The sequence below is a fragment of the Eleutherodactylus coqui genome, chromosome 6 (assembly GCF_035609145.1).
Source record: "Eleutherodactylus coqui strain aEleCoq1 chromosome 6, aEleCoq1.hap1, whole genome shotgun sequence".
In the NCBI taxonomy this organism is placed as follows: Eukaryota; Metazoa; Chordata; class Amphibia; order Anura; family Eleutherodactylidae; genus Eleutherodactylus; species Eleutherodactylus coqui.
Window position 1 is genome coordinate 44,089,899 of NC_089842.1, and position 25,855 is coordinate 44,115,753.

At 46.2% G+C, this 25,855-nt stretch overlaps 1 protein-coding gene across 1 annotated transcript; it reads left to right on the forward strand.

The window, feature by feature from the left end:
• The first annotated feature begins 3,410 nt into the window (after positions 1-3,410).
• On the forward strand, positions 3,411-23,245 carry LOC136632089 (arylacetamide deacetylase-like 4). Its single transcript, XM_066606706.1, has 4 exons — positions 3,411-3,631; positions 5,946-6,168; positions 13,027-13,090; positions 22,482-23,245. The coding sequence occupies exons 1-4, from the start codon at positions 3,455-3,457 to the stop codon at positions 23,236-23,238; spliced, it is 1,221 nt and encodes a 406-aa protein (XP_066462803.1). The 5' UTR covers positions 3,411-3,454; the 3' UTR covers positions 23,239-23,245.
• The last annotated feature ends 2,610 nt before the right edge of the window (positions 23,246-25,855 follow it).

A 25,855-nucleotide genomic window follows, 5' to 3' on the forward strand; every position in this document is an offset into this window, starting at 1 on the left:
TTGGACACGTTAAAAACGCTCACCAGACTCAACCCTCTACAATCCATCCTGAATGCGGCAGCCAGGCTCATCTTCCTGTCCAGTCGCTACTCGGACGCCTCTGCCCTGTGCCAGTCACTGCACTGGCTGCCCGTTAAATACAGAGTTCAATTTAAACTCGCTACCTTCATCCACAAAGCCCTCCACAGTGCAGCGCCCCCCTATATTGCCTTCCCCATCTCAATCCACCAACCAGCCCGGGCTCTCCGCTCTGCTAACGAAACCAGACTGAGCGCCCCTTTAATTCGAACTTCTCATTCCCGCCTCCAAGACTTCTCCAGAGCAGCATCCGTCCTCTGGAACGCACTACCAAAGGATACCCGTTCAATCCAGGACTCGCAGAACTTCAGGCGTGCTCTAAAAACGTACCTCTTCAGGGAGGCATACCGAATTCCCTAAACAAACCCCTCTGTACGCCGCCTGATAACATACTGCCGGACCTACTGACTGCAATTCCTGCTAGCCATCGTAAACCACTCCTGCAGATTCTGCCGTCACACGGCTAAATGTCTGACCATTGTCTATGTGTAAAGAATCCCTCACTCTCCACCTCTCCATACCGTGCACATCTCCAGCCCCTTTACCATCCATATCACCCCACTATCTGTACTATGTAAGCTCGTTGGAGCAGGACCCTCACTCCTATTGTTTCCATCAACTGATTACTATGTAACCGTGGTTCTGTAATTTTTGTATTGTCTTTCTGTATCCCCCCCTGTCTATGTAAGCGCTGTACAAATAAAGATTATTATTATATGTCTTTTGTAGATGCGCTGTGCAAAGTTGTCTAGTCATTTTGTTATGTGTATTGCACAGCTGCAGCAAGTGAGAGGTTAATGTTTGCATGAGACTGGGAGATGCTTGCAATGTATCAATACTTGTCAAGTCAAATGTTATGCCTGAGATAATAAGTATGAGTGTTTTGGGTGTGGTAGTCAGTTAGAGTCCGAATTCATTCTTCTGGGTTCCTGAGTAAGAGTGCCAGCCACATGGGGGTACCTTCAACCGTCATATGGTAAAGAATGGAAGAAGAGGAGCGATTTCTGAGGATCTATATGCCAGTAACCGAGTAGGAGTAAGAGCCGGAGGAGAGAGAGAGAGAGCGTGAGCATGAGAGCAGAGAGACCAGGTCTAGATCACCATGCAGAGGTACTATAACCAAGAGTGTCTGTGGCGTGTCCCTACCCTTATCTTCCTCTGGAGATTTTTTTGTCCAAGAGTAGTGCCTGTGAGATAGCTTGGCCTGCAGGACCGGTATCATCCTGTGTTTTCCTCTCAGATCTTAAGTCTACTGTTTTGCCTGCATGGCCATCTTGTAGCCTTGTGCCTTGTACTGAGTTCATATCAAGTAAAGTTTTGCCAGGCCCTGACCTTTCCCAGGGACCTGAGGTACGTTACACAAGTCTGCGGCTCATTTATTTACTGCCAAGGGTCATTCCGGTGGGTAACAGAACTGTAGCATCACCTGTGACAACCTTGTATGCTGTTCTCATGTTTATTGGCCATCCCTCTATTAGAAGTGTCCAGAAGAGACCCAACGCTGTTCTGGCCGACGCTACTTGTGACCCTCCGGGAGGGAGCCTGGTAAGTGCCACAGTGACAAGTGTCCATTCTACCCTCCCAGATCCTCAACGTATGCCCAGTGTCCAGAGTCACCCTACGGGACGCTGCACTGCAAGCAGGGTTAAAGCCTTTTTCTATTCAGAATCAAATCCTGCAGGTAGCCTAGTGGGGAATTTACAGCAGCTTGTGGTGCAATGTGCGGCCTATTCCATCCCACGTGAACAGTCCCTTTAGGAAGAAGTGTCAGTCATCAACACAAATACAGGCCCACTGCAAATTTTCGACCCCTTCACATCAGCCATATGGCTATAGCTGTGTATGGAGCGAACCCCCTCCACGCATGGCAGGTATCGGCTGTCTTTCACACCTGACACCCGCCTGCTACAGCCATGATCAGAGATTATTGGCAGCCTGTTAAAATACAGTATAATGCAATATTATAGTAGCCTGGACACTATGTGAAGGGGCTGGGAGCAGCCGAGTCGATGGGGGATTCCCTGGAGCCCCCTGTCTGGAAGAGTCAATGCCCAGACAGTTGGACCAAAGCTGCTGTGGTAGCTCCAGTCATATTCCGCTGCGTTACTGAAAGTGTACACGCCTCTACTACAAAGACCATGAGTGTTAACCCTTTCCAATCCAATTTTCCTGCCACCTTGCACACTCCCCAACTCTTACTTAGGCCTCATGCCCATGGGCGTATGCAACACATACGTAATTCGTGGTGAAAACATGTTATGGACAGGAGCCCTAATTCTGCCATAGAAAGCTTTTCCACTAATTTAATCCTTTGCAATCCAATTTTAGATTCAGGGTTTCCTAGGGGACTTTCTCTTTCTGCCATTATCCAATGACACCATCTGCTGGCTAGAGCCAGTATTGCGGTATGGGACATGCTGGAGGGGCCCCCGACAACAGAGCGGCCAGTAATATACAGTAAGAATACCCTGCCGGACGTCTTTCGACATCGGAGCTGTACAGCCTTCAATCAGAATGTCTTCAGACATCAGACAGTGGATTGGAAAGGGTTAATCTTGCAGTTTTGAAGTAAAGACGTGCAGATTTTAACTGGTGTGGAATTCAAGCCCCCCTAGGAATAACATTGTGACGTAGAAATATCCATGTGTCCTAACTCCATGTGAAAGGTCTCTTAATGTTGCCTTACTCTTCATACACACAGGCAAGCGCAATATCGGGCCGTGAAACTCTTCCCAGGATCAGGCTCACCAACGGGTGATCGGCATGTGGATGTAAGGCGTTTTTCTTTTTAAACTCCTCCCATCACTTCAGGTTAATACCTTATTAAATACCATTCTGTTCTAGCTTTTCTAGATCTTTTTGAATCCTAGTGTTAGCTAAAGAACAGAGAGGATTCTGCCATTGTGTATTTTTTTTCCTGATGATGTTCACTATGCGGAACAAATAATGTAAAACCGCATCATTCTCCATGCAGCAGCGATTAGCAACGTTTTGTAGCCCATGTTTCCCTATGAAGCCTTCCCATGCTTTTTTTTGTGCGATGGAACTTTTACATTAGGAAATCCTACTGTTTGAGCCCTAAAATAAACCCTATCTGCATTAAAAACAAAAAAAAACCCCACAATACATTACCTAACAGGCGCTGTCCGCTCAGCCGCACTTTTCCTCGCAGGTCCCCGGCACACTTGCTTCACATGGGAACTTATATATGTTCTTTTACTCTATGCTGCACTTAATTATTACTGTATAGTACTATAAGGTACTTCTCCTTTAAGAGGGCGTCCCTCTCAGCTCAGTTTACTGCACGTGATTACTACTGAGGGGATCCAGGAAGTACAAGGTCTCATTGAACTCGTAGATAGGAGAAGCTGGAACAATGCTTGGAGTATTAGCCGCTCCGTTGGGTGTAATCACCATTGTTCTTGTGTTTTGTTTGTCGTTATTTTTAGGGTTAACTTGGTATAAATCCTCGAAAGCGGAGATCCCACCAGGGATTGCGAATCCTAAAATGCTTTGGAGAATGCATGTAGTTACCACTGGTGCGTTCATCCTGGTGAGTCCATGTCTTGCAGCTTGCTGTAGGTCATGTATTTCTTACTTGCCTTGCTGCAGTCTGCTATACTGCAGATCACAGTGCTGGTTATGTCGTAACCATTCTACTTCTCTTCTGCGGCTGCAGTCAGATGTTACCTTGTAGCAAAAGGATTGTATCAAATTCCATTTGCAGAATGAGGTTGAAAATCCTGCATTTCTCAGTGCAGGTTTTTTTCTATTTATTTTCTCATTTTCCCCATTTTCTGCAACAATTAACCCCATAAACTACATGGCCATGTAGTACGACAGCGTGTTAGGCAAATGTGCCTTTTACAAAACCATTAATATCAGGGGCGCAGCTAGAGTCCTATGGGCCCTTTGGCGAATTTTGGCACTAGGCCCCCCCTGTTTTTTTGATGCACAGATCCCAGTTGCTTTGCTACATTTTCAGTTTGCTACATTCTACACACTGCTGTATGTGTGGTGCAGAGTGCTAAGGCAGCAGAAATGCAGTCCTAAGCTCTTGCTCACGACCTGAAGGTTGCGAGTTCAATCCCTGCATGGTTCAGGTAGCTGACTCAGCCTTCCATCCTTCCAAAGTTGGTAAAATGAGTACCCAAATGGTGGGGGGTAATAAATTACCTGAAAGCGCTGCAGAAAAAGTGCTGTACAAATAACAAGATTTATTTATATAATCTTAATGACAAGGTAGATGTACAACAATTTTCCATGCATGATACTATACCGTTACTATACTATAATATGTTCTGGCTCTGCCAGCGCTGACAGACTTCAGGTACATGCGTGGCTCTTGTATGCCATAGCAGCGTCAAACCATATAATGTGCCTTCTGGCACATGCATGATGTCATTCTGCGCTGGACACAGAGAGAGAAATATCTTCCTTCTGTCTCTTAACTAATTGGCTGACTGGGCTGTCAGTTGTCCCAGCCAATTAGTGGTTCATATTTGGTATTTATTCCGTCTCTTCTGTGTAATCCATATTCTGGTTCGTCTCAGCAGTTAGGGGGAATTTGGCCTTTGAGAATCTGTACACTTTTTGTACCTTTTATTTTTTGTACCTTTATCTTACTAGACTTTGGACTTTGAACTACAGCTGTCAGTTTGTCTCTGGGATCTATCTTTGTTTCTCTCGTGCTCTTTCCTTTTTTTATTTATTAATCCTTTGTGTCTTGCAGTTTCCCTAAATCCTCCCTTTTCTCCTTATTACATCTAGGTACGATTAGAGAATCTAGTAAGGCTGCAGCAGTGGGGTCACCCTTTTTGGGGTGGGTGCTCCGCTCCTTAGGCAGGTCCAGTTACGGTGGATTTAAGAAAAGAACTTGCTTCTGTTTCTACAACCTTCCGTTACATTGTTTCGCACCCCTAGCATTTTTGTTAACTCCTGTGTTTTTTTTACATAATTTAGCCTGTCCTTCCACTCAGTCTCCGATTTAGTTTGTCAGTTTCACCGACATATCTGAATGGAAGTGAATTATACATTTAACAAATAACACTATGTGATCATTTGGGGGATTGTCACTCGCTCAGGATCGCCATCTTCTACTCTGAGACAGTTGGCAGCACTCAGAAGACCCACACAGGCGTTGCATCAGTGTTGCCGACTCCTACTGGTTGAGTTGGTAGGACTAAGTACTCATAAGTTGTATTGTTACTTGTGTCATGGTCAGCCAGTATTGGTTTGATTTATTACATGGTGATTGATGATATTAGTTTATGAAAGAAAACTCCCCAACTGAACCCTTTGATAAAATCCCCTGGCCTTTTAATCGTGAAAAATGGTGTCTTGTGTTTTTATTCACTGAAGTTGTTTTAATTATATGTCAATAACGCATAAGATCCCATGGTTGGGCTTCCTTCCACAAAAGACCCAGTTGGGGTCGCATCCCTTTATGGCCTCACGGGAAAGGGACCACTGAGTCTAGGGGTGTGACTTTTTTTTTTTATATTCAGCTGCACCCCAGTTCCCTTGTTGTCCACCGGCAAAGCCAGACTCTTTGTCTTCATTGTGTTCAATCACTGTGTCCTCTCATTAAGAACATTCTATGTGCATATATGCAATGAACAGAAGTCTGCTCAATTCACTAAGCTTTGCAGTTGGACAATAAGGCAAATAAATACAAAAATCACAACTCAGTGACCCCTTTCCTATAGCCCATAACTTTTGCTTGTCGGGCTCATAGGACATGACAGCTACCCTTTAATTATGGTGGATCCCAGTCAATAACTGATTGTGTTGGAAGACCAGCAATATGGACAGCCTAGTTAAGGGAATTTCTCTTAAAAATTTTTGTTTCTTCATTCAAACTCTAGGGTTATGTTCTTGAGAAACTTGGAATATTGAACAGTGCAAGGCTTATTCAGATTCTACAGAAAATATTCATACCTAAGCTGAAGGACGATCCAGAGATCTTCAAGAAAGACTTACAATTTGATGGAGTGCCGGTGAGAGTCTACCAGCCCCGATCTCCTTCTGTTGGTGGCAGAAAAGGAATCGTGTTCTTTCATGGAGGAGGATTCATGTTTGGAAGTATTGGTAAGCAAGTCAAACCCTAAGGCTCAAAGATTGATCCATACAGAGAGCTTATTTCCCCCAACAATTACCAGGATAGCAGGAGACATTGGGGAGGGATGTTAGACGATCTTGCTGAATTTGCCTGGTTCAAATGATAGAGGTATATGATGTCACTGTTAAAAATGCATACATATACTTTTTTCTACTGGATGTCTCTGGTGAATTTAGCCCTATACTTAAGTTCAGTGTATGCGTTCAGAAGTATGCAGTTGTAAATGCTGAATGACGTTAATAAAGCAAGTGTGAACATAGCCCAGGCATATTTGAGGCAGTTCTATATTGCTGTGGACAAATGTTAAAGGGATTTTTTGGGACATAAAAAAGTTAAAAGGGCTTAGAATGAACAATAATTGAATGCTCGCCTATCCCAGTGGGTCCCCACCAGCGCTGAAGCCGCTGTGCCTGCCGCACTGAACCGAGATGAATTGAACAGTGGTCATGTGTTGTTTATTGTGCACATAACCACTGAGCCACTCACAGGCTTCAGTGGCCATAGAAAGGTCATTGCTGAAGCCTGTGTGTGCCTGAGTGGTCAAGAGCACAATGAAAGGCTCATGACCGCCTGCTGCTTCTTCCATGTTCCTGCAGCAAGCACTGGGGCTGTGGTGCTGGACTGGGAGCCATGGGGATAGGTGAGCATTCAATTTTTCTTCATTTTAAGCTCTTTTAACTTGTTATGTCTTGGAAACCCCATTTAACTGTTAACAGATGCAATTTTATAAAATCTTTTACAATTTGTATAAATCCCCCCCATCTCCCCCAAAAGAAAACAAACAGCAAAACCATGTGTAAAATCTGAAGATGTACAATTTATTTTTAAATCTCCTCCTCCCAGGGCTGGCGTTGACATAGATAAGCCTTGACAGATCCCAGGGACCACTGTTCTTGAGAGGCCCATGGTAATCTTGGTAAACATATTGTAACGATAAGATGCTGGTTCGAAGCCTTGTGTTGCGACCCGATCGGACAGATAGCGTGGTCAGTAAAGCCAGAGATCGGTAACGGGTAAGTCTCAGTTGCAGTACAAAAGGAGCAGGCAGGTAGCGTAGTCAGAGGAATGCCAGAGGTTGGTAATGGTGGGTATCAGTTCGAAGTGTGGAGGAGCAGGCAGGTGGTGGAGCTTGACTACTGGCTGGGAACTCAATAATCACACAATGAGGGATGTACAAAGCCAGGCTTAAATAGTGTTCTTAATCAAGGGAATGGGGTGGTACCAGATAAGGAGACAGGAACAGGAGCAGGGAACAAGATCAGGATTCAGCAGAGGAGCTGTTCAACAGACTGTTAGCTCTCTGGGGAGAGCTGTCCACTGGAGCAAAGAAGGATCTAGGTTTGAATCCTAACAGGAGTCCCCTCCTACTAGGATGGCCTCTGGACATCCCAGGGGACGGCTTTCCTGGGTACCTGTGGTGAAACTCGCCTGGGAGCATGGATGTTGCTGGCCAGTTCCCATGAGTTCTCCTCCTGGCCATACGCCTTCCATTGGATCAGGTAATGCAGCCTCCCTCTGTGTGTTTTAAAGTCCAGGATTCAGTTCACAAGAAACTCAATTTCACTTGTAGAGGAGGTGGCTGGCTTCTTGCTGGAAAAGTTTTACTGAAAAATGGCCTTAGTAGTGAGACCTAGAACACCGGATGAATTCTAAGTCTGCCAGGGAGTTTTAGGTGGAAGGCGACTTGGCCCACCTTTGCAGAGATCTGGAAGGGCCCAATAAATTTTTGCTACCCTGGAAGGTAGGGGGAGCTTTATGGTGTCTATCAGCTGCCTTTTTGTAGTGTTACTGAGCCTCTTGCAGCATTTCTTTCAGTTTTTTTCACTGAGTTTCCCGTACGATCATTAGCCTGTAAGTAAACATAGGGGTGGTAATATTCACAGAAAGGTCAGAAATGAAATACGGATCTAAGCCAAGATTAGCAAAAAAAGAACTTTGGGATGTAGAACTATGTCTTGAGTTGGTCTAGTCAAATTCTGGTGTAGGTAGTCAAACCAATTATCTTGGAGGTAGGAAACGAAATAGTGTAGGTGTTGCTCAAGAGTCTAGTTGGTCCTTTCGGTCTGGCCATTGGACTGAAGACTGGAAGGCGGAAGACAGGTTGATAGTAATCCCTAGGGCAGTACAGAAGCTTTTCCAAAATCTTGAGGTAAACTGAACACCTCTATCAAAAACTAAGTTATCAGGAATGCCATGCAGTCTAAATATCTCCTTGATCATTAATTCCACAATTTGTTCAGCAATAGGAATCTCCTTGGGGGGAATAAAATGGGCCTTTTTTGTGAGTCGGTCCACCACAACAAGGATGGTAGTAATTTCTTTCGAAGTGGGAGGATTCACAATAAAATCCATTGATATTGATCCCCAAGGCCTGGATGGGACTAAGAGTGGTTGAAGAAGTTCTAATGGAGAAGATCATGGTGTCTTATTTCGCGCACATGTTACAGAAGACGCAATATATTTTTTCACATCATTCCTACAATTAAGCCTCCAAAAGGAATGAAGCAGTAATTCCAGAGTTTTCCTGACTCCAAAATGGCCTGCAAGTTTAGAATCATGGACAAGTTTCAGAACATCAAGTCGAATAGGATTGGGAACATACAGTCTGTTTTCCTGCAATCAAAACCCCTTCTTAAAAGAGAGGTCCTCATCCTTAGAAGGATGATTGAGAAAGGAATTATTTTGGCAGTCATCTTTGAACTTATTAAGAATTCTTTTGAGTCAAGTTTACCCAGAAAATTTTGTGGGGACAAAATTATGCAGTCTGTATTAGACCCCTTCTCCTGTTCAGCAAGCACTTTGGACAAGGCATTGGCCTTGCCATTTCTTGAACCAGGCCAATAAGAGATTGTAAAATTAAATATAGAGAAAAATAAAGCCCAATGTGCTTGTCTTGCTGACAGTCTTTTAGCTGCATGGAAAATTCTAGATTTTTGTGGTCAGTAAGGGCAATTACAGGATGATTGGCACCTTCCAAAAGATGTCTCCATTCGGAGAGGGCAACTTTAATGGCTAATAGTTCTTTATTTCCAATGTCATAGTTTCTTTCATTAGGTGACATGGTATGAGACAGAAAGGCACATGGGTGCAGTTGCATCTTGTCTCCTATTCGTTGGGACAAAACAGCTCCCACAGCAGCATTGGAGGTATCCACTTTCACAGCAAAGGGTAGTTTCGGATTTGGATCAACCAGCACTGGTGCAGAAGTGAACAGAGCTTTTAGTTTTTCAAAGGCGCTCTGTGCCTCTGAAGACTATAAATATGTTTTGGCTTTTTTGGTGAGTGAAGTGATTGGTAAGATAATTTTTAAGAAATCTTTTATGAATCTCCAGTAGAAGTTTGCGAATCCTATAAAATGTTGAACGTCTTTTAGATTTCTCGGAGTGGGACAATCAGCTACAGGTTTAATTTTGCTAAGTTCCATTCTCAGACCATCTGGGAGATGAAATATCCAAAGAATTGGATTCTGGTTTGTTCAAACTCACATTTTTCTAGTTTGATATAAAGATGTTTCATTTAGAGGAATTCCAAGACTAGCTGGACATGTCTGCTATGTTCCTCCAAGCTGTCAGAAAATATAAGAATGTCATCGAGGTAAGCAACAGCAAATTGATTCAAAAAATCTTGAAACACATCAGTAATAAAATGCTGAAAGGTGGCAGGAGCATTGCAAAGGCCAAAAGACATAATCATATATTCAAAATGTCTTTATCTAGCTCCAAAAGCAGTCTTCCATTCATCCCATGGGTGGATCCATATGAGGTTATAGGCCCCTCTCAGATCAAATTTGGAAAAGATCTTAGCAGAACAGAGTCTTTCCAGCATTCCTGGGTTTAGGGGGAGTGGATAGCGATTCATGACAACCACTTTATTTAGTGCCCTATAGTCAATGCATGGCCGCAAGGTTGAGTCTTTCTTTTCTACAAAGAACAAAGGTGTACCAGCTGGTGATGAAGAAGGTTGAATGAAACCTTTCTTTAAGTTTTCGTCCAGGTATTCTCTGAGTAGGTTTAATTCTGGTTTAAAAAGATTGTAAATTCGCCAGAAAGGAATGGTTGTTCCAGGGAGCAATTCTATTAGACAATCATATGACCGATGAGGGGGTAGTTGGGCGGATTTTTTCTTGCTGTGGACATCATTGAATTGCTGGTACTAAGGTGGCAACTTATCAGGAGTCTGCTGACAGTGTTCAGAGGTTTGGGTATGTTCGAGGGAGAGTAGTGACATCTAACATTTTTTGTTACAGTACTCAGAGGGGAAGGTAATGGTCCTTAAATCCCAGTTTATGGAAGGACTTTTAGGTAGGGATTCCTAGAATAACTGGAAACTTAGGAGAAGAGATAAGATGGAAACTGATCGTTTCATGGTGATCAGATTCAATAATAATTTCAAGTTCAATTGTCTCATGAGTTACAGGCCCCAAAGACAACAATGTCAATCCTCTGTTTCCATATCGATTGGTATAGGTTTGGTGCTCCTTGAAATGTTATTATCAAGAGCATATTTAAAGTCCATGAAAGTCCCTGCTGCTCCCGAATCTAACATAGCGGAGCATGGTAAGTTTTGGTCCTCAAATAGGACCTGTATGGCAATGACAAAGTGAATAGATGGAGGACGTATCTCATTTTTATCTTGAGTCATCGATAGGATGGCCTGTGACATCAAACCCGGCTGTTTGGGAATGTCAGATTTGCCTATGATCTTAGCACTGGTAAAGGCAATAGTTTTTTGAAACTTGGTGGTTGTAGGTGGCACAAAATTCCTGGAGCCCAGTAACCTGTTTCTGCAAGATGGTCACAATGAACTCCATATTTGGGCATGATTGTTTTGTAATGATGAGGTGCTGGTTCAGAGCCTCATGTTGGGAACCGAGCGAACAGATAGCGTGGTCAGTAAATCCAGAGGTCAGTAACAGGTAAGTATCAGTTGCAGTACAAAGAGAGCAGGCAGGTAGCGTAGTCAGAAGAATGCCAGAGGTTGGTAACGGTAGGTATCAGTTGCAGTACAAAGGGAGCATGTAGGTAGCATAGTCAGAGGAATGCCAGAGGTTCGTAATGTTAGTATCAGTTCACAGTGTGAAGGAGCAGACAGGTGGTGGAGCTTGACTACTGGCTGGGAACTCAATAATCATGTAGTGAGAGATGTACACGGCCAGGCTTAATAATGTGCTTAATCAAGGGAAAGGGGCGGTACCAGACAAGGAAACAGGAGCAGGGAACAAGCACAGGATTTAGCAAAGGAGCTGTTCAACAGGCTGATAGCTCACTTGAAAGAGTTTAGGAGTTCCCAAGTTCGAGTCCTGACACATCTTCTGCATATGGCATTCAAAATGTGGGGTAGATAGGAGGCCCAAGGTGACGCTGTTGCCCAATAATCTGCACACTACTCGAGCCAGGTCACTCCTTCCCGATTAGCAAAATGCAGATGAAAATATCAACAAAGGCTTCTCAAGTGGGCATCTACCTCCATACATAGACGTTATATATATATATATATATATATATATATATATATATATAATCTGGCTGTCTATAACCCAAGTAAAGGGATATTCTCTTGTTAAACATAGCATATCATAAATATCTAATAGGTGGGAGAGTTATGTCAGAAATGTCTAACACTTCAGAGTTGCAGTTTCTGGGAAAACGAAGGCCCTGTGACTTATGTTGTGCTGAAGAGTAGAAGCAGGAGACCACCATTTTCCCTATAGTGTATAGGGGTTACAAAGAGCAGCTGAGCTACCTTGCTATGGATCGTATGGATGTGCCATAAACATCTGTGGCCATAATACCCCTTTAAGGCTTCCTTCAGACATGTTTTCTATATATTATATGATTTAAAAAATTTTTTTTAAGATGCTCGTCTGCTTGTAGCCTTTTTTCTTTCTGTAGAGAAGCCTATTGTAAAACGTCAGGAAAAAAAGCCGTACCCAGTGGATTCAGCGATTTTGAAAATCCATGGACCCAAAAAATGCAATAAGGGCGCCCACCCACTGGCGATTTTTTTTTTTCCTTTGCGTTTTTTCTCAAGAGCAATTAGTTTTGAATGTGTTCCTGTCCACTGGCGTTTTTTTTTTCAGTCCGGCGAGCGCGGGATGAATTTTCGGGAAGGGCTTAAAAATATAAGCCCTTCCCTGAAAACCATCCTAAAATGTGTAAAAAAAACAAAACAACAAAAAAAAAACTGCGGCAGGACGCGGCTGAACTCCGTCTGTAGGGAAAAGGTGAGTATACTTTTTTTTTTTTTTTTTTACACATTTTAGGATGGTTTTCTGGGAAGGGCTTATATTTTTAAGCCCTTCCCGAAAATTCATCCCGCGCTCGCCGGCAGCCCATTGCTTTCAATGGAGCCGGCTGTATTGCCGCGATTTGCGGATGCGCATACGTCATGCGATCCGCAAATCGCGCGAAAAAACGCCCGTGTGACTGAGGCCTTAGGATGTATTCACACGGGCAAGAAAATCGTGTGAGTTTTGTGCCTTCTGAGATGCACAAAACTCGCGCAAAAATACAGCCCATTATTTGCAATGGATGTATTTACATGGGCGATTTTTCTCTTGAAACGATGCTATAAGATGAAAACATCGCAGCATGTTGTATTTTCATGCGAGCCTCACAGCAGAATAGAAGACGTAGATGTGTGGTCTCTCACACAGCACACGGACAGAGTATCATGGTTTCCTAATATGACTAATTTCCACAGCATCCAGTAATAATCTCTATTAATGTAATAGGTCATTTTTCTAATACGTGTTCTAATATAGAAACATTTTTTGACATGGACTGACATTCATCCCTGGAACTAATGTCTTCTTTATTTGGTTATAGATGTTTATGACACCTTATGTGGACACCTAACAAAGAATTCTGGAGCCGTGGTTGTCTCTGTTGGGTAAGATGACATAATTCCTCAAACCTTTACTTATGTTTTATCTTTGGGGGTGTATTGTTTTTTATCATATACACTGTGACAAAAATGACATAACTTTATTCTGTTAGTGAGTATGATAATGACAATGCCAATTTTATTTAGTTTATTTTTCTGCAATTTAAAAAAAAAAAAGCCCCCCAAAAAATATTATATATTCCGTATATACTCAAGTATTAGCTGACCCGAGTATAAGCCGAGTAAATAGGTTTTACTACAAAAAAGTATATACTAGGTTAAAAAAACCCGCAATACTCACCTTCCAGGAGATGTCTGTGTCTTCGACGCGATGGTATTCCCGGCAGTACGGCAAGCCGCTTCAGAATTCTCCCAGCTTTCATCTCCCTGCTCGGCTTTGAAATCCTCTGCCATCAGCACTGTGTAATTAAGCGCTGTGATTGGATCGAGCGCCAGCCAGTCACAGCCAACACAAATCTGGGGGCCTTCAGAAGGCCCTGGGTTGCAATGACAACCGAACGGCACCTCGCAATCTTATGTGCTTAATAAAGGAGTTATTTTATTTCTCCGAAACGCGCTGCGCTGCTTTATTTTATTTTTGTATCTCTGTAATATACTATAAATAATAAACGGTTCTTTACTAGAGATGAGCGAACACCAAAATGTTCGGGTGCTCGTTATTCGGAACGAACTTCCCGCGATGCTCGAGGGTTCGTTTCGAACAACGAACCCCATTGAAGTCAATGGGCGACCAGAACATTTTTGTATTTCGCCGATGCTCGCTAAGGTTTTCATGTGTGAAAATCTGGGCAATTCAACAAAGTGATGGGAACGACACAGTGACGGATAGGGCAGGCGAGGGGCTACATGTTGGGCTGCATCTCAAGTTCACAGGTCCCACTATTAAGCCACAATACCGGCAAGAGTGGGCCCCCCCCCCTCCCAACAACTTTTACTTCTGAAAAGCCCTCATTAGCATGGCATACCTTTGCTAAGCACCACACTACCTCCAACAAAGCACAATCACTGCCTGCATGACACTCCACTGACACTTCTCCTGGGTTACATGCTGCCCAACCGCCCCCCCTCCCCCCCACAGCGCACACCAAAGTGTCCCTGGGCAGCCTTCAGCTGCCCTCATGCCACACCACGCTCATGTCTATTTAGAATTGCGTCTGCCATGACGAGGGACCGCAGGCACACACTGCAGAGGTTGGCACGGCTAGGCAGCGACCCTCTTTAAAAGTGGCGGAGCGATAGCCCACAATGCTGTACAGAAGCAATGAGAAATAGAATCCTGTGCCACCGCCATCAGGAGCTGCACACGTGGGCATAGCAATGGGGAACCTATGTGCCACACACTATTCATTCTGTCAAGGTGTCTGCATGCCCCAGTCAGACCGGGCTTTTTAATTCATAGACACAGGCAGGTACAACTCCCTATTGTGAAGTCCCTGTCGACCCACAGCATGGGTGGCTCCCTGGAACCCACCGGCGGTACACAGAAATATCCCATTGCATTGCCCAACACAGCTGAGGTAGTAATGTCGTGCTTCATGCAGGTGGGCTTCGGCCCACACTGCATGCCCCAGTCTGACTGGGGTTCTTTATAAGTGTACAGATGTAGTAAAAACTCCGTGTGCACCTACAGCATGGGTGGGTGCCAGGAAGCCACCGGCGGTACATAGAAATATCCCATTGCATTGCCCAACACAGCTGAGGTAGTAATGTTGTGCTTAACCCTTTCCAATCCAATTTGTATATGGTTTTCCTAGGGGGCTTACTCTTTTTCTGCCGTTATACAACGGCGCTATATGCTGGCTAAAGCCAGTACTGCATGAGCTGACACGTAGGATAGGCTCCGACAGCAGAGAGGCTGGCAATATACAGTAAGAGAACCCCGACGGACGTCTACCAACAACGGAGCTGTACAGCCTTAAACCCTAATGTCTTCACAGGTCACACAGTGGACTGGAAAGGGTTAATGCAGGTGGGTTTCGGCCCACACTGCATGCCCCAGTCAGACTGGGTTTCTTTATAAGTGGAAACAGATGCATTTATAATTCCCTGTGGACCCACAGCATGGGTGGGTGCCAGGAAGCCACCAGCGGTACATAGAAATATCCCATTGCATTGCCCAACACAGCTGAGGTAGTAATGTCGTGCGTAATACAGGTGGGCTTCGGCCCACACTGCATGCCCCAGTCAGACTGGGGTTCTTTACAAGTGTACAGATGTATTAAAAACTCCGTGTGCACCTACAGCATGGGTGGCTCCCTGGAACCCACCGGCGGTACACAAAAATATCCCATTGCATTGCCCAACACAGCTGAGGTAATGTCAGCTGGAATGCAGGTGGGCTAAAAATTAATTTGATTACACTGTAGGCGAGGGCCCACAAAAATTGCTGTATCAACAGTACTAATGTACATCCCAAAAATTGGCCATGGCCAGCCAAGAGGGCAGGTGAAACCCATTAATCGCTTTGGTTAATGTGGCTTAAGTGGTAACTAGGCCTGGAGGCAGCCCAGTGTAACGAAAAATTGGTTCAAGTTAAAGTTCCAATGCTTTTAAGCGCATTGAAACTTATAAAAATTGTTCAGAAAAATTATTTGAGTGAGCCTTGTGGCCCTAAGAAAAATTGCCCGTTCAGCGTGATTACGTGAGGTTTCAGGAGGAGGAGCAGGAGGAGGAGGAGGAGGAATATTAGACACAGATTGATGAAGCAGAAATGTCCCCGTTTTGGATGGTGAGAGAGAACGTAGCTTCCATCCGCGGGTGCAGCCTACGTATTGCTTACGTATCGCTGCTGTCCGCTGGTGGAGAACAGAAGTCTGGGGAAATCCAGCCTTTGTTCATCTTGATGAGTGTTAGCCTGTCGGCACTGTCGGTTGACAAGCGGCTACGCTTATCTGTGATAATTCCCCCAGCCGCACTAAACACCCTCTCCGACAAGACGCTAGCCGCAGGACAAGCAAGCACCTCCAGGGCATACAGCGCTAGTTCAGGCCACGTGTCCAGCTTCGACACCCAGTAGTTGTAGGGGGCAGAGGCGTCACCAAGGATGGTCGTGCGATCCGCTACGTACTCCCTCACCATCCTTTTACAGTGCTCCCGCCGACTCAGCCGTGACTGGGGAGCGGTGACACAGTCTTGGTGGGGAGCCATAAAGCTAGCCAGGCCCTTAAAGACTGTTGCACTGCCTGGGATGTACATGCTGCTCGATCTACGCACATCCCCTGCTACCTTGCCCTCGGTACTGCGCCTTCTGCCACTAGCGCTGTCGGCTGGGAATTTTACCATCAGCTTGTCCGCAAGGGTCCTGTGGTATAGCAACACTCTCGAACCCCTTTCCTCTTCGGGAATCAGAGTGGGCAGGTTCTCCTTATACCGTGGATCGAGCAGTGTGTACACCCAGTAATCCGTAGTGGCCAGAATGCGTGCAACGCGAGGGTCACGAGAAAGGCATCCTAACATGAAGTCAGCCATGTGTGCCAGGGTACCTGTACGCAACACATGGCTGTCTTCACTAGGAAGATCACTTTCAGGATCCTCCTCCTCCTCCTCCTCCTCCTCCTCCTCAGGCCATACACGCTGAAAGGATGACAGGCAATCAGCCGGTGTACCGTCAGCAGCGGCCCAAGCTGTCTCTTCCCCCTCCTCCTCATCCTCCTCATGCTCCTCCTCCTCCTCCTGTACGTGCTGAGAAATAGACAGGAGGGTGCCCTGACTATCCAGCGGCATACTGTCTTCCCCCGCCCCCGTTTCCGAGCGCAAAGCAGCTGCCTTTATGGTTTGCAGGGAATTTCTCAAGATGCATAGCAGAGGAATGGTGACGCTAATGATTGTAGCATCGCCGCTCACCACCTGGATAGACTCCTCAAAATTACCAAGGACATGGCAGATGTCTGCCAACCAGGCCCACTCTTCTGAAAGGAATTGAGGAGGCTGACTCCCACTGCGCTGCCCATGTTGGAGTTGGTATTCGACTATAGCTCTACGTTGTTCATAGAGCCTGGCCAACATGTGGAGCGTAGAGTTCCACCGTGTGGGCACGTCGCACAGCAGTCGGTGCACTGGCAGCTTAAAGTGATGTTGCAGGGTGCGCAGGGTGGCAGCGTCCGTGTGGGACTTGCGGAAATGTGCGCAGAGCCGGCGCGCCTTTACGAGCAGGTCTGACAAGCGTGGGTAGCTTTTCAGAAACCGCTGAACCACCAAATTAAAGACGTGGGCCAGGCATGGCACGTGCGTGAGGCTGCTGAGCTGCAGAGCCGCCACCAGGTTACGGCCGTTGTCACACACGACCATGCCCGGTTGGAGGCTCAGCGGCGCAAGCCAGCGGTCGGTCTGCTGTGTCAGACCCTGCAGCAGTTCGTGGGCCGTGTGCCTCTTATCGCCTAAGCTGAGTAGTTTCAGCACGGCCTGCTGACGCTTGCCCACCGCTGTGCTGCCACACCGCGCGACACCGACTGCTGGCGACATGCTGCTGCTAACACATCTTGATTGCGAGACGGAGGAGGAGGAGGAGGGTGCTTTAGTGGAGGAAGCATACACCTCCGCAGATACCACCACCGAGCTGGGGCCCGCAATTCTGGGGGTGGGTAGGACGTGAGCGGTCCCAGGCTCTGACTCTGTCCCAGCCTCCACTAAATTCACCCAATGTGCCGTCAGGGAGATGTAGTGGCCCTGCCCGCCTGTGCTTGTCCACGTGTCCGTAGTTAAGTGGACCGTGGCAGTAACCGCGTTGGTGAGGGCGCGTACAATGTTGCGGGAGACGTGGTCGTGCAGGGCTGGGACGGCACATCGGGAAAAGTAGTGGCGACTGGGAACTGAGTAGCGCGGGGCCGCCGCCTCCATGATACTTTTGAAGGACTCCGTTTCCACAACCCTATACGGCAGCATCTCAAGGCTGATGAATTTTGCTATGCGGACGGTTAACGTTTGAGCGTGCGGGTGCGTGGCGGCGTACTTGCGCTTGCGCTCCAACAGTTGCGCAAGCGACGGCTGGACGGTGCGCTGAACTACACTGCTGGATGGGGCCGAGGACAGCGGAGGTGAGGGTGTGGGTGCAGGCCAGGAGACGGTAGTGCCTGTGTCCTGAGAGGGGGGTTGCATCTCAGTGGCAGGTTGGGGCACAGGGGGAGAGGCAGGGGTGCAAACCGGAGGCGCTGAACGGCCTTCGTCCCACCTTGCGGGGTGCTTGGCCATCATATGTCTGCGCATGGTGGTGGTGGTGAGGCTGTTGGTGTTGGCTCCCTGGCTGAGCTTTGCGCGACAAAGGTTGCACACCACTGTTCGTCGGTCGTCAGGCGTCTCTGTGAAAAACTGCCAGACCTTAGAGCACCTCGGCCTCTGCAGGGTGGCATGGCGCGAGGGGGCGCTTTGGGAAACACTTGGTGGATTATTCGTTCTGGCCCTGCCTCTACCCCTGGCCACCGCACTGCCTCTTGCAACCTGCCCTGCTGATGCCCTTGACTCCCCCTCTGAAGACCTGTCCTCCTGAGTAAGCGTTGCACACCAGGTGGGGTCAGTCACCTCATCGTCCTGCTGCTCTTCCTCCGAATCCTCTGTGCGCTGCTCCCTCGGACTTACTGCCCTTACTACTACCTCACTGCAAGACAACTGTGTCTGATCGTCATCGTCCTCCTCACCCACAGAAAGTTGTTGAGACAGTTGGCGGAAGTCCCCAGCCTCTTCCCCCGGACCCCGGGAACTTTTGAATGGTTGGGCATCAGTGACGATAAACTCCTCTGGTGGGAGAGGAACCGCTGCTGCCCAATCTAAGCAGGGGCCCGAGAACAGTTCCTGGGAGTGTTCCCGCTCCTGAGCAGGTGTTATTGTAGTGGAGTGAGGAGGCTGGGAGGAAGGAGGAGCAGCAGACAGAGGATTCGGATTGGCAGCAGTGGACGGCGCAGAACTGCGGGTAGACGATAGGTTGCTCGAAGCACTTTCTGCCATCCAGGACAGGACCTGCTCACACTGCTCATTTTCTAATAACCGTCTCCCGCGTGGACCCATTAATTGGGCGATGAATGTGGGGACGCCAGAAACGTGCCTCTCTCCTAATCGCGTAGCAGTCGGCTGTGACACACCTGGATCAGGAGCTTGGCCTGTGCCCACACCCTGACTTGGCCCTCCGCGTCCTCGGCCGCGTCCACGTCCTCTAGGCCTACCCCTACCCCTCAGCATGCTGTATTACCAGTGATTTGATTTCACAGGCAGGAAATAAATTGGCGCAAGACTGCAGGCCAAATATAATTTTTTCCCTTTTTTGAAAACGAAAGGCCCCACTGCCTCTAGTGAATGAATAATCTAAGTTTAATAACTGTGCTGTTTTCCTGCTAATGTGTCACAGAATGTGAGGGTAGCAGAGTTATTAACTGTGGCAGAGCAGGTATTTTTTTTCCCAATTAAGGAAAGCAAATGGCGAAGCCAGGAGTAAAACGTAGCTGGGTGCGTATGATTTTTACAGGTTGCAGACGCAGCCGACACGTGTCCACTGGCGTTAGGACGGACAGAGGCAGGACAAATAGAATTATTTTCACTTGTTTTACAAGCAAAAGGCAGCCCTGCGTATATTCTATGAACATGAGAAGTTTAATAACTGTGCTGTTTTCCTGCTAATGTGTCACAGAACGTGAGGGTAGCAGAGTTATTAACTGTGGCAGAGCAGGTATTTTTTTTCCCAATTAAGGAAAGCAAATGGCGAAGCCAGGAGTAAAACGTAGCTGGGTGCGTATGATTTTTACAGGTTGCAGACGCAGCCGACACGTGTCCACCGACGTTAGGACGGACAGAGGCAGGACAAATAGAATTATTTTCCGTTTTTTTGCACCAAAAGGCAGCACTGCGTATATTCTATGAACATGAGAAGTTTAATAACTGTGCTGTTTTCCTGCTAATGTGTCACAGAACGTGAGGGTAGCAGAGTTATTAACTGTGGCAGAGCAGGTATTTTTTTTCCCAATTAAGGAAAGCAAATGGCGAAGCCAGGAGTAAAACGTAGCTGGGTGCGTATGATTTTTACAGGTTGCACACGCAGCCGACACGTGTCCACCGGCGTTAGGACGGACAGAGGCAGGACTAATAGAAATATTTTCACTTGTTTTACAAGCAAAAGGCAGCACTGCGTATATTCTATGAATAATAACTGTGTTGTGGCCCTGCCTATACAATTCTTTCCCTGCAGTATCAATGGAGGGTGGAATGCTCTGCAGAGGCGATTTTGAGAAGCAAAAAAAAATGCAGCACAGCTAACAGCAGCCTGGACAGTACTGCACACGGATAAATATGGCCCTAGAAAGGACCGTTGAGGTTCTTGAAGGCTACACTCACTCCTAACACTCTCCCTGCCTATGCAGCACTTCTGTCCCTAATGCCAGGTGCAACGCTCTGCAGAGCCGATTTTGAGAAGAAAAAAAATGGCACTGCTAACAGCAGCCAACACACAGCTATCAGTGGCCCTAATAAGGACCTTTGGGGGGTCTTGAAGCCTACACTAACTACCAATTCTTTCCCTACAGCAGCTCCGGTACAAACAGCACTGTCCCTCACTAACTCACACAGCATCTGAGGCGAGCCGCGGGAGGGGCCGACTTTTATATTCGGCGGACACCTGATCACCCCAGCCACTCACAGCAGGGGGGTGGTATAGGGTTTGAACAACACAGGGGGAAGTTGTAATGCCTTCCCTGTCTTTCAATTGGCCAAAAAAAGCGCGCTAACGTCTCAGGGAAGGAAGTGAAAGTAACCAGAACACCGCATGGTGTTCGTTACGAATAACGAACATCCCGAACACCCTAATATTCGCACGAATATCAAGCTCGGAAGAACACGTTCGCTCATCTCTATTCTTTACCCAATGCCTGTGGACCTGGATTTTAAAGAAATGGCATTGACAGTTTGATTTGGGATAACTACACTAAAGGGGTGCTCTCGCTTGGGCCCACCAAGTGCATTATTAGTGCCTCTGACCCCTGGAGTGCCAGGACTTATTTTCTCCTTTTGGTTTTTGCCTGTTTAAAGCAGGATCAGCTCCCAATCCCACTCCGTACATCACAGCGATTTTTCCGCATTTGCCGGAGGAGGAATATATCCGGTTTATATCCCGTGAGCGGAGAATTGCTATGATTCTCCGCTCATGGACGCCGGCCCTGCGCTTTCCATAGCAATGCTATGCAAAGCTTATGACAGCGTGATTCACCGGCGAATCATCACCCGTAGACAGGAGCCCTAAATGAGATAATGTGTTTAGATCATACGGTGAATGTCATAAAAAAAAAAACTATAAAAAAAGAAAAAAAAATGATGGCTGTTATAGAATATATTGTAAAAGATGAAATTAAAACCACAACTTATCCTACAAAAAATAAGTCCACCTACGGATATGTTGACAGAAAAATAATAATACTGTATGCCTCTTGGAGTGCCGCCATGAAAGAACAAAAATAAGAAAAATTGCTGCCGTTCAGGCCCAAAATAGGCTGCTCACTAAGGGATTAATTAGCCTAGTGATGTGGTAACGATGTGTAATTTCCATGGACTCCATTTGTAAGTATTGTGAGAGCTACTGTGGATGAAAATGCGTAATTTATCCAAAGCAACCTACTGAAAATGGAGTCTGATTCGTTGCTTTGGACGCACTTTTTTATATAGTAGTAGTTATACATCCAGCCTAATGGGGAAATTTATTAAAAAGCGAAAAGTCCAGAAGCCGCCCATGGACCCTCTTGCGTTCCCGTTCACACTTCTGGAAACTGAAGGCCGATACCTGCTTGGTTGTCATGGCCAACGCCATCCACATTTTCTTACATAGTGCCTATAATAATTTAATAAAGGTCCCATCTGCTTCAGACAATCCCTGTTCATGCACATATTACAGCATTTTGAGGTAATGGAGCGGGTCTCACTTCTATAAGTCATGCCAGAGAGCAGCCACATAAAGTAGGTGCCCCTTTGTAGGGCTTTGTAATTCCTTGTGGCTCTTTGATTTCAGGGGGGACAATGTATCACTGCAGGAGTAATATAATGAAAGGGGTTTTCCCACTACTTAAAATTGCTTTACAGCCATTCTGTACTTACTGGTTGCTGCTGACAAGGGCCAATCACCGTAGCCAATCACTGATCACAGCAGTGACCTTCTATAAGCCGGTGATTGGCTGCAGTAGTCACAAGTCCTGGTCATCAGCAGCCAGGAAGTGGCTATGAAGCAATTTTAAGTTATAGGATAACCCCTTTAATATAATTTCTGAACACTTTATGCAAAGTGCCTCCAAACTTAGGGAACTGGGTGTAATTGGTATACAAAGCAAATGAGATTCTCTTATTATCCAAGTACTGCTCCTTGTTTCCCATATGATCAAAGGCCTATTGACAAATTTTTCATCATTCATTTTAGGTATCGCCTGGCTCCAGAGCACCGATGCCCCGCGGCATTTGATGACTGCCTGAAGGCTACAGTTCACTTTCTGAAGACGGCAGAAGAATATGGAGTCGATCCTTCTTCCATTATAATATGTGGAGACAGTGCTGGGGGCAATCTCACAGCTGGGGTCTGTCAAGGCCTTGTGGGTATAGCAGATATTCCAAAGCCTCTTGCCCAAATAATGATATACCCGATAGTCCAGATGGCTGATTTCAATGTACTGTCATACCAACAAAACAAGATGGTTCCTTCGTTACTCCAAGAGCATGCTATACACTCAACACTGATGTACACAGGTGCTGATCCCTCTTTGTCAAAGGAAATTCTTAAGGGCAGCCATGTTTGTCCTGAAATAAGAGAGAAATTAGGCAAATGGTTGAGTTCGGAAGAGTTTCAGGTCAAAGGCTACAAACCGCACATCATGGCGCCCTTTAATAAGGGTGTTTATGAGAAGGTTAAGAAAGCACTTGAATTTCCGTGTTCACTATTATTTTCCGATGACGCTTTGATCCGCCAACTACCAAAGGCCTACATACTAACATGTGAGTTTGATATTCTCCGTGATGATGGAATACTCTACAAGAAACGTCTGGAGGACAATGGAGTCCCGGTCACATGGTTTCATGTGAAAGATGGCTACCATGGAATATTTGGCTTCTTTCATCAGCCTGAGGTGGTCTCTGGAAAGCTGGCTATGGATAATGTTATTGCTTATATTAAAAACCTTTGAGACCTTGTAGGGTGGAAATTTATTTGTATTTGAGACAACAAAAGATCTTATGTGTCCTTTTTGTTAAGGTAACTTTTAAATGGGGCGATTATTACCCAAATTGCTGTAAACGGCAATTTTGGGCAACAGTCTTCCTGTGTACACATGGCCACTGAGAGGCACTGAGAGAGAATTCGCTCACTTGTCGGAGTCGCTTGGTTTTTAGGGGAGCTAAAAACTAAGTGACCCTTGGCTTCTATAAAAGGCAGTCATTCATCTATGAACAACTCCATATTTACTCTGAATGGAGGTGGGCAGTTGGAGGAGATCACCAGCGCACTTCATCTCTGAACGATTATCGCTCCTACACAAGATCATTGGCTATCGAGATACCTTAAAGAGACTGTCACCTACTTTTAGCCCTCTAAGCTTATAGGCTAAAAGTAGGTGATCCATAGGTGTAAGTTTAGCTTTTGCTCACTGAGCATGCTCCGGTGGCGCTCCTGGATTGGGCATGAGGAATTGATTACAATTGGTGGACTGTGCTGTCCATTATGAATGGCAAACACAGATAAAGTCTCCTTAATGGCTGAAACTATGTATATGATCCCATTGGAAATTGGATTGTTTGTACTGGCTATTTGTCAGGCCTTGTTAAGGCCTTTTATTGCAGTATTGTTTTCATTATAGCCCCATTCTTTTTCCTGATGACGCCTAGTTAGGCGAAACATGTCGGGGGGGATGATGGGGGGGCTAGTGGTTAAATTTCGGCTCAGGACTTTACTGCTGCTCTGTATGTACATGTGCGAGATTGTGGCTGGCGTTCGATTCCTCCATATTTTATCATGATAGGAGTCAGCTTGGTGACTTCCCAATTTCCATACCACTATGGCCTGATCTATGATCCATGAGTACTTTAGTCTATAGGAGCTGCAAGAGTCTTGTAATATTAATATCCTCATAGGTGTTTTGATTCACTCAAATAATAAAGCTTATGTTTTACTTTGTTGGGAATCGTAACCAACAGGCTTTTGGTTGCCCTATGGCAGCCTTGTTTGTTTATTGGTGTCCAAGGCAGTACTCCTAATGGGCGCCGTGAGACCAAATGACATTCAGCCAAGTGCCTGGAAGTGGTTCTGGCAGACACAGGGGCCTGTAACGATAGCGCTACCTGTCTCTGTATGGCAAACAATGAAACAGTTGGAGCTGCTCGTGCTTGTCGGATGATCAGATGATCCTCTCTACTGGTGGTCTGCTGAGCCCGGTCGCTGTGTGCCCTCATGCATCCCCTGGTTCTAACACCACCCATCTAACAGTCCAACAGTCTGGAGGACAATTCGTCGATACGACTATCCATCTTCCATTAATGAGTTCCCTCTCAAACTCCGGCAACTGGGCAAAATCTCTTTGATTGCGTCATAGAGGCGTCCAATGGTCAACATGCTCCACACAAGCTGAAAAAGAAGTCACTACACACAAGGAGCCTCTGCCTGAGATGTAACTGCATGCCGAGTTTTGCAGCAACACAACAACTCCTTCTAGGGGCTTGATTTTTTTCTACTTACAAAGAGCGAACATTTCACTCTATTACATTACATGAGGTATATTCCTCATCAGAGAAACCACTGCACATCACATCACACTGTAGTCATTAACCCTTTCTGCATGATGCTTACATCACATAACCCATTAACTCTTGCAAGGCCTTGTGTATCTAATCTATAGCACCATAATTAAACCTCACATGCTAATAGCACCCGTGAGTCAATTTACCACCACCCTGGCCAAGGATTTAATCTTACAGAATACCGGAACCTCGGTTGCCACTTGCTCTCGCCTCTGTTTACATCAACTTCCATGGAAAATCTTCTGCACTGCCGCCATGGTATTCAGCAATGCAAGGAGGGAGTTTTCCTCTGCTCTCGTGTGCTGTGGGGCACTTCATCTCAGGGGTTTTGTTGGTGTCCCATGTTTTGGCCCCCGAGGACATCAGCGGCCCGTGGTGGCCATTGTCTCTTTAGGTGGGAAACTCCCCAGCATAGGGATGCAGCCTGCAATAGCCCTACTTATATGACTGCCACCAAGATGCTGCAGATGCTGCTGGACCTCTCTCTGCTGAACTGCTTTGGTCCTGCACCACTGGTCTGCACTGAGCTTCCGTGACGCAGCTCCTTTATTTATATCAAGCGCCATGAAAATCTCCCACGCTTAGCGCTAAGGAAAGGGCTATCCCTATCCCGCTCATGGAAGTGGAGGGGGCGGGGCCTAACTGCATAGCCTCTAAGGGGTTTCAGAAACCTGGCACTGCCCAGTGCCCACCAATATGATGAAGTGCCTATTAACCCCTGCTCCCTGCAACTGCACTCTGGCAGGAGAGCAGGGGATTGAACCAGTGTTTCCGTGCGCCCTATTGCAGTGCTATTCTTCCTTCACAGCCATAGTATTGGGCCATTGGAGGGAAGACTCTTTAACCTGGCAGAAGTCTTTGTACATGGGGGTGGAACTTCACTTGCAGCTGTCAGCTGCACTTCATTGTAACCTTGCCGCTACTATGTGTAAGGGGAGCGCTGTGCAGCATCACCTCTTACATCAGAACAAGGGAACCTACACATGTTCTTCTTTTCCTCTGCATATGATC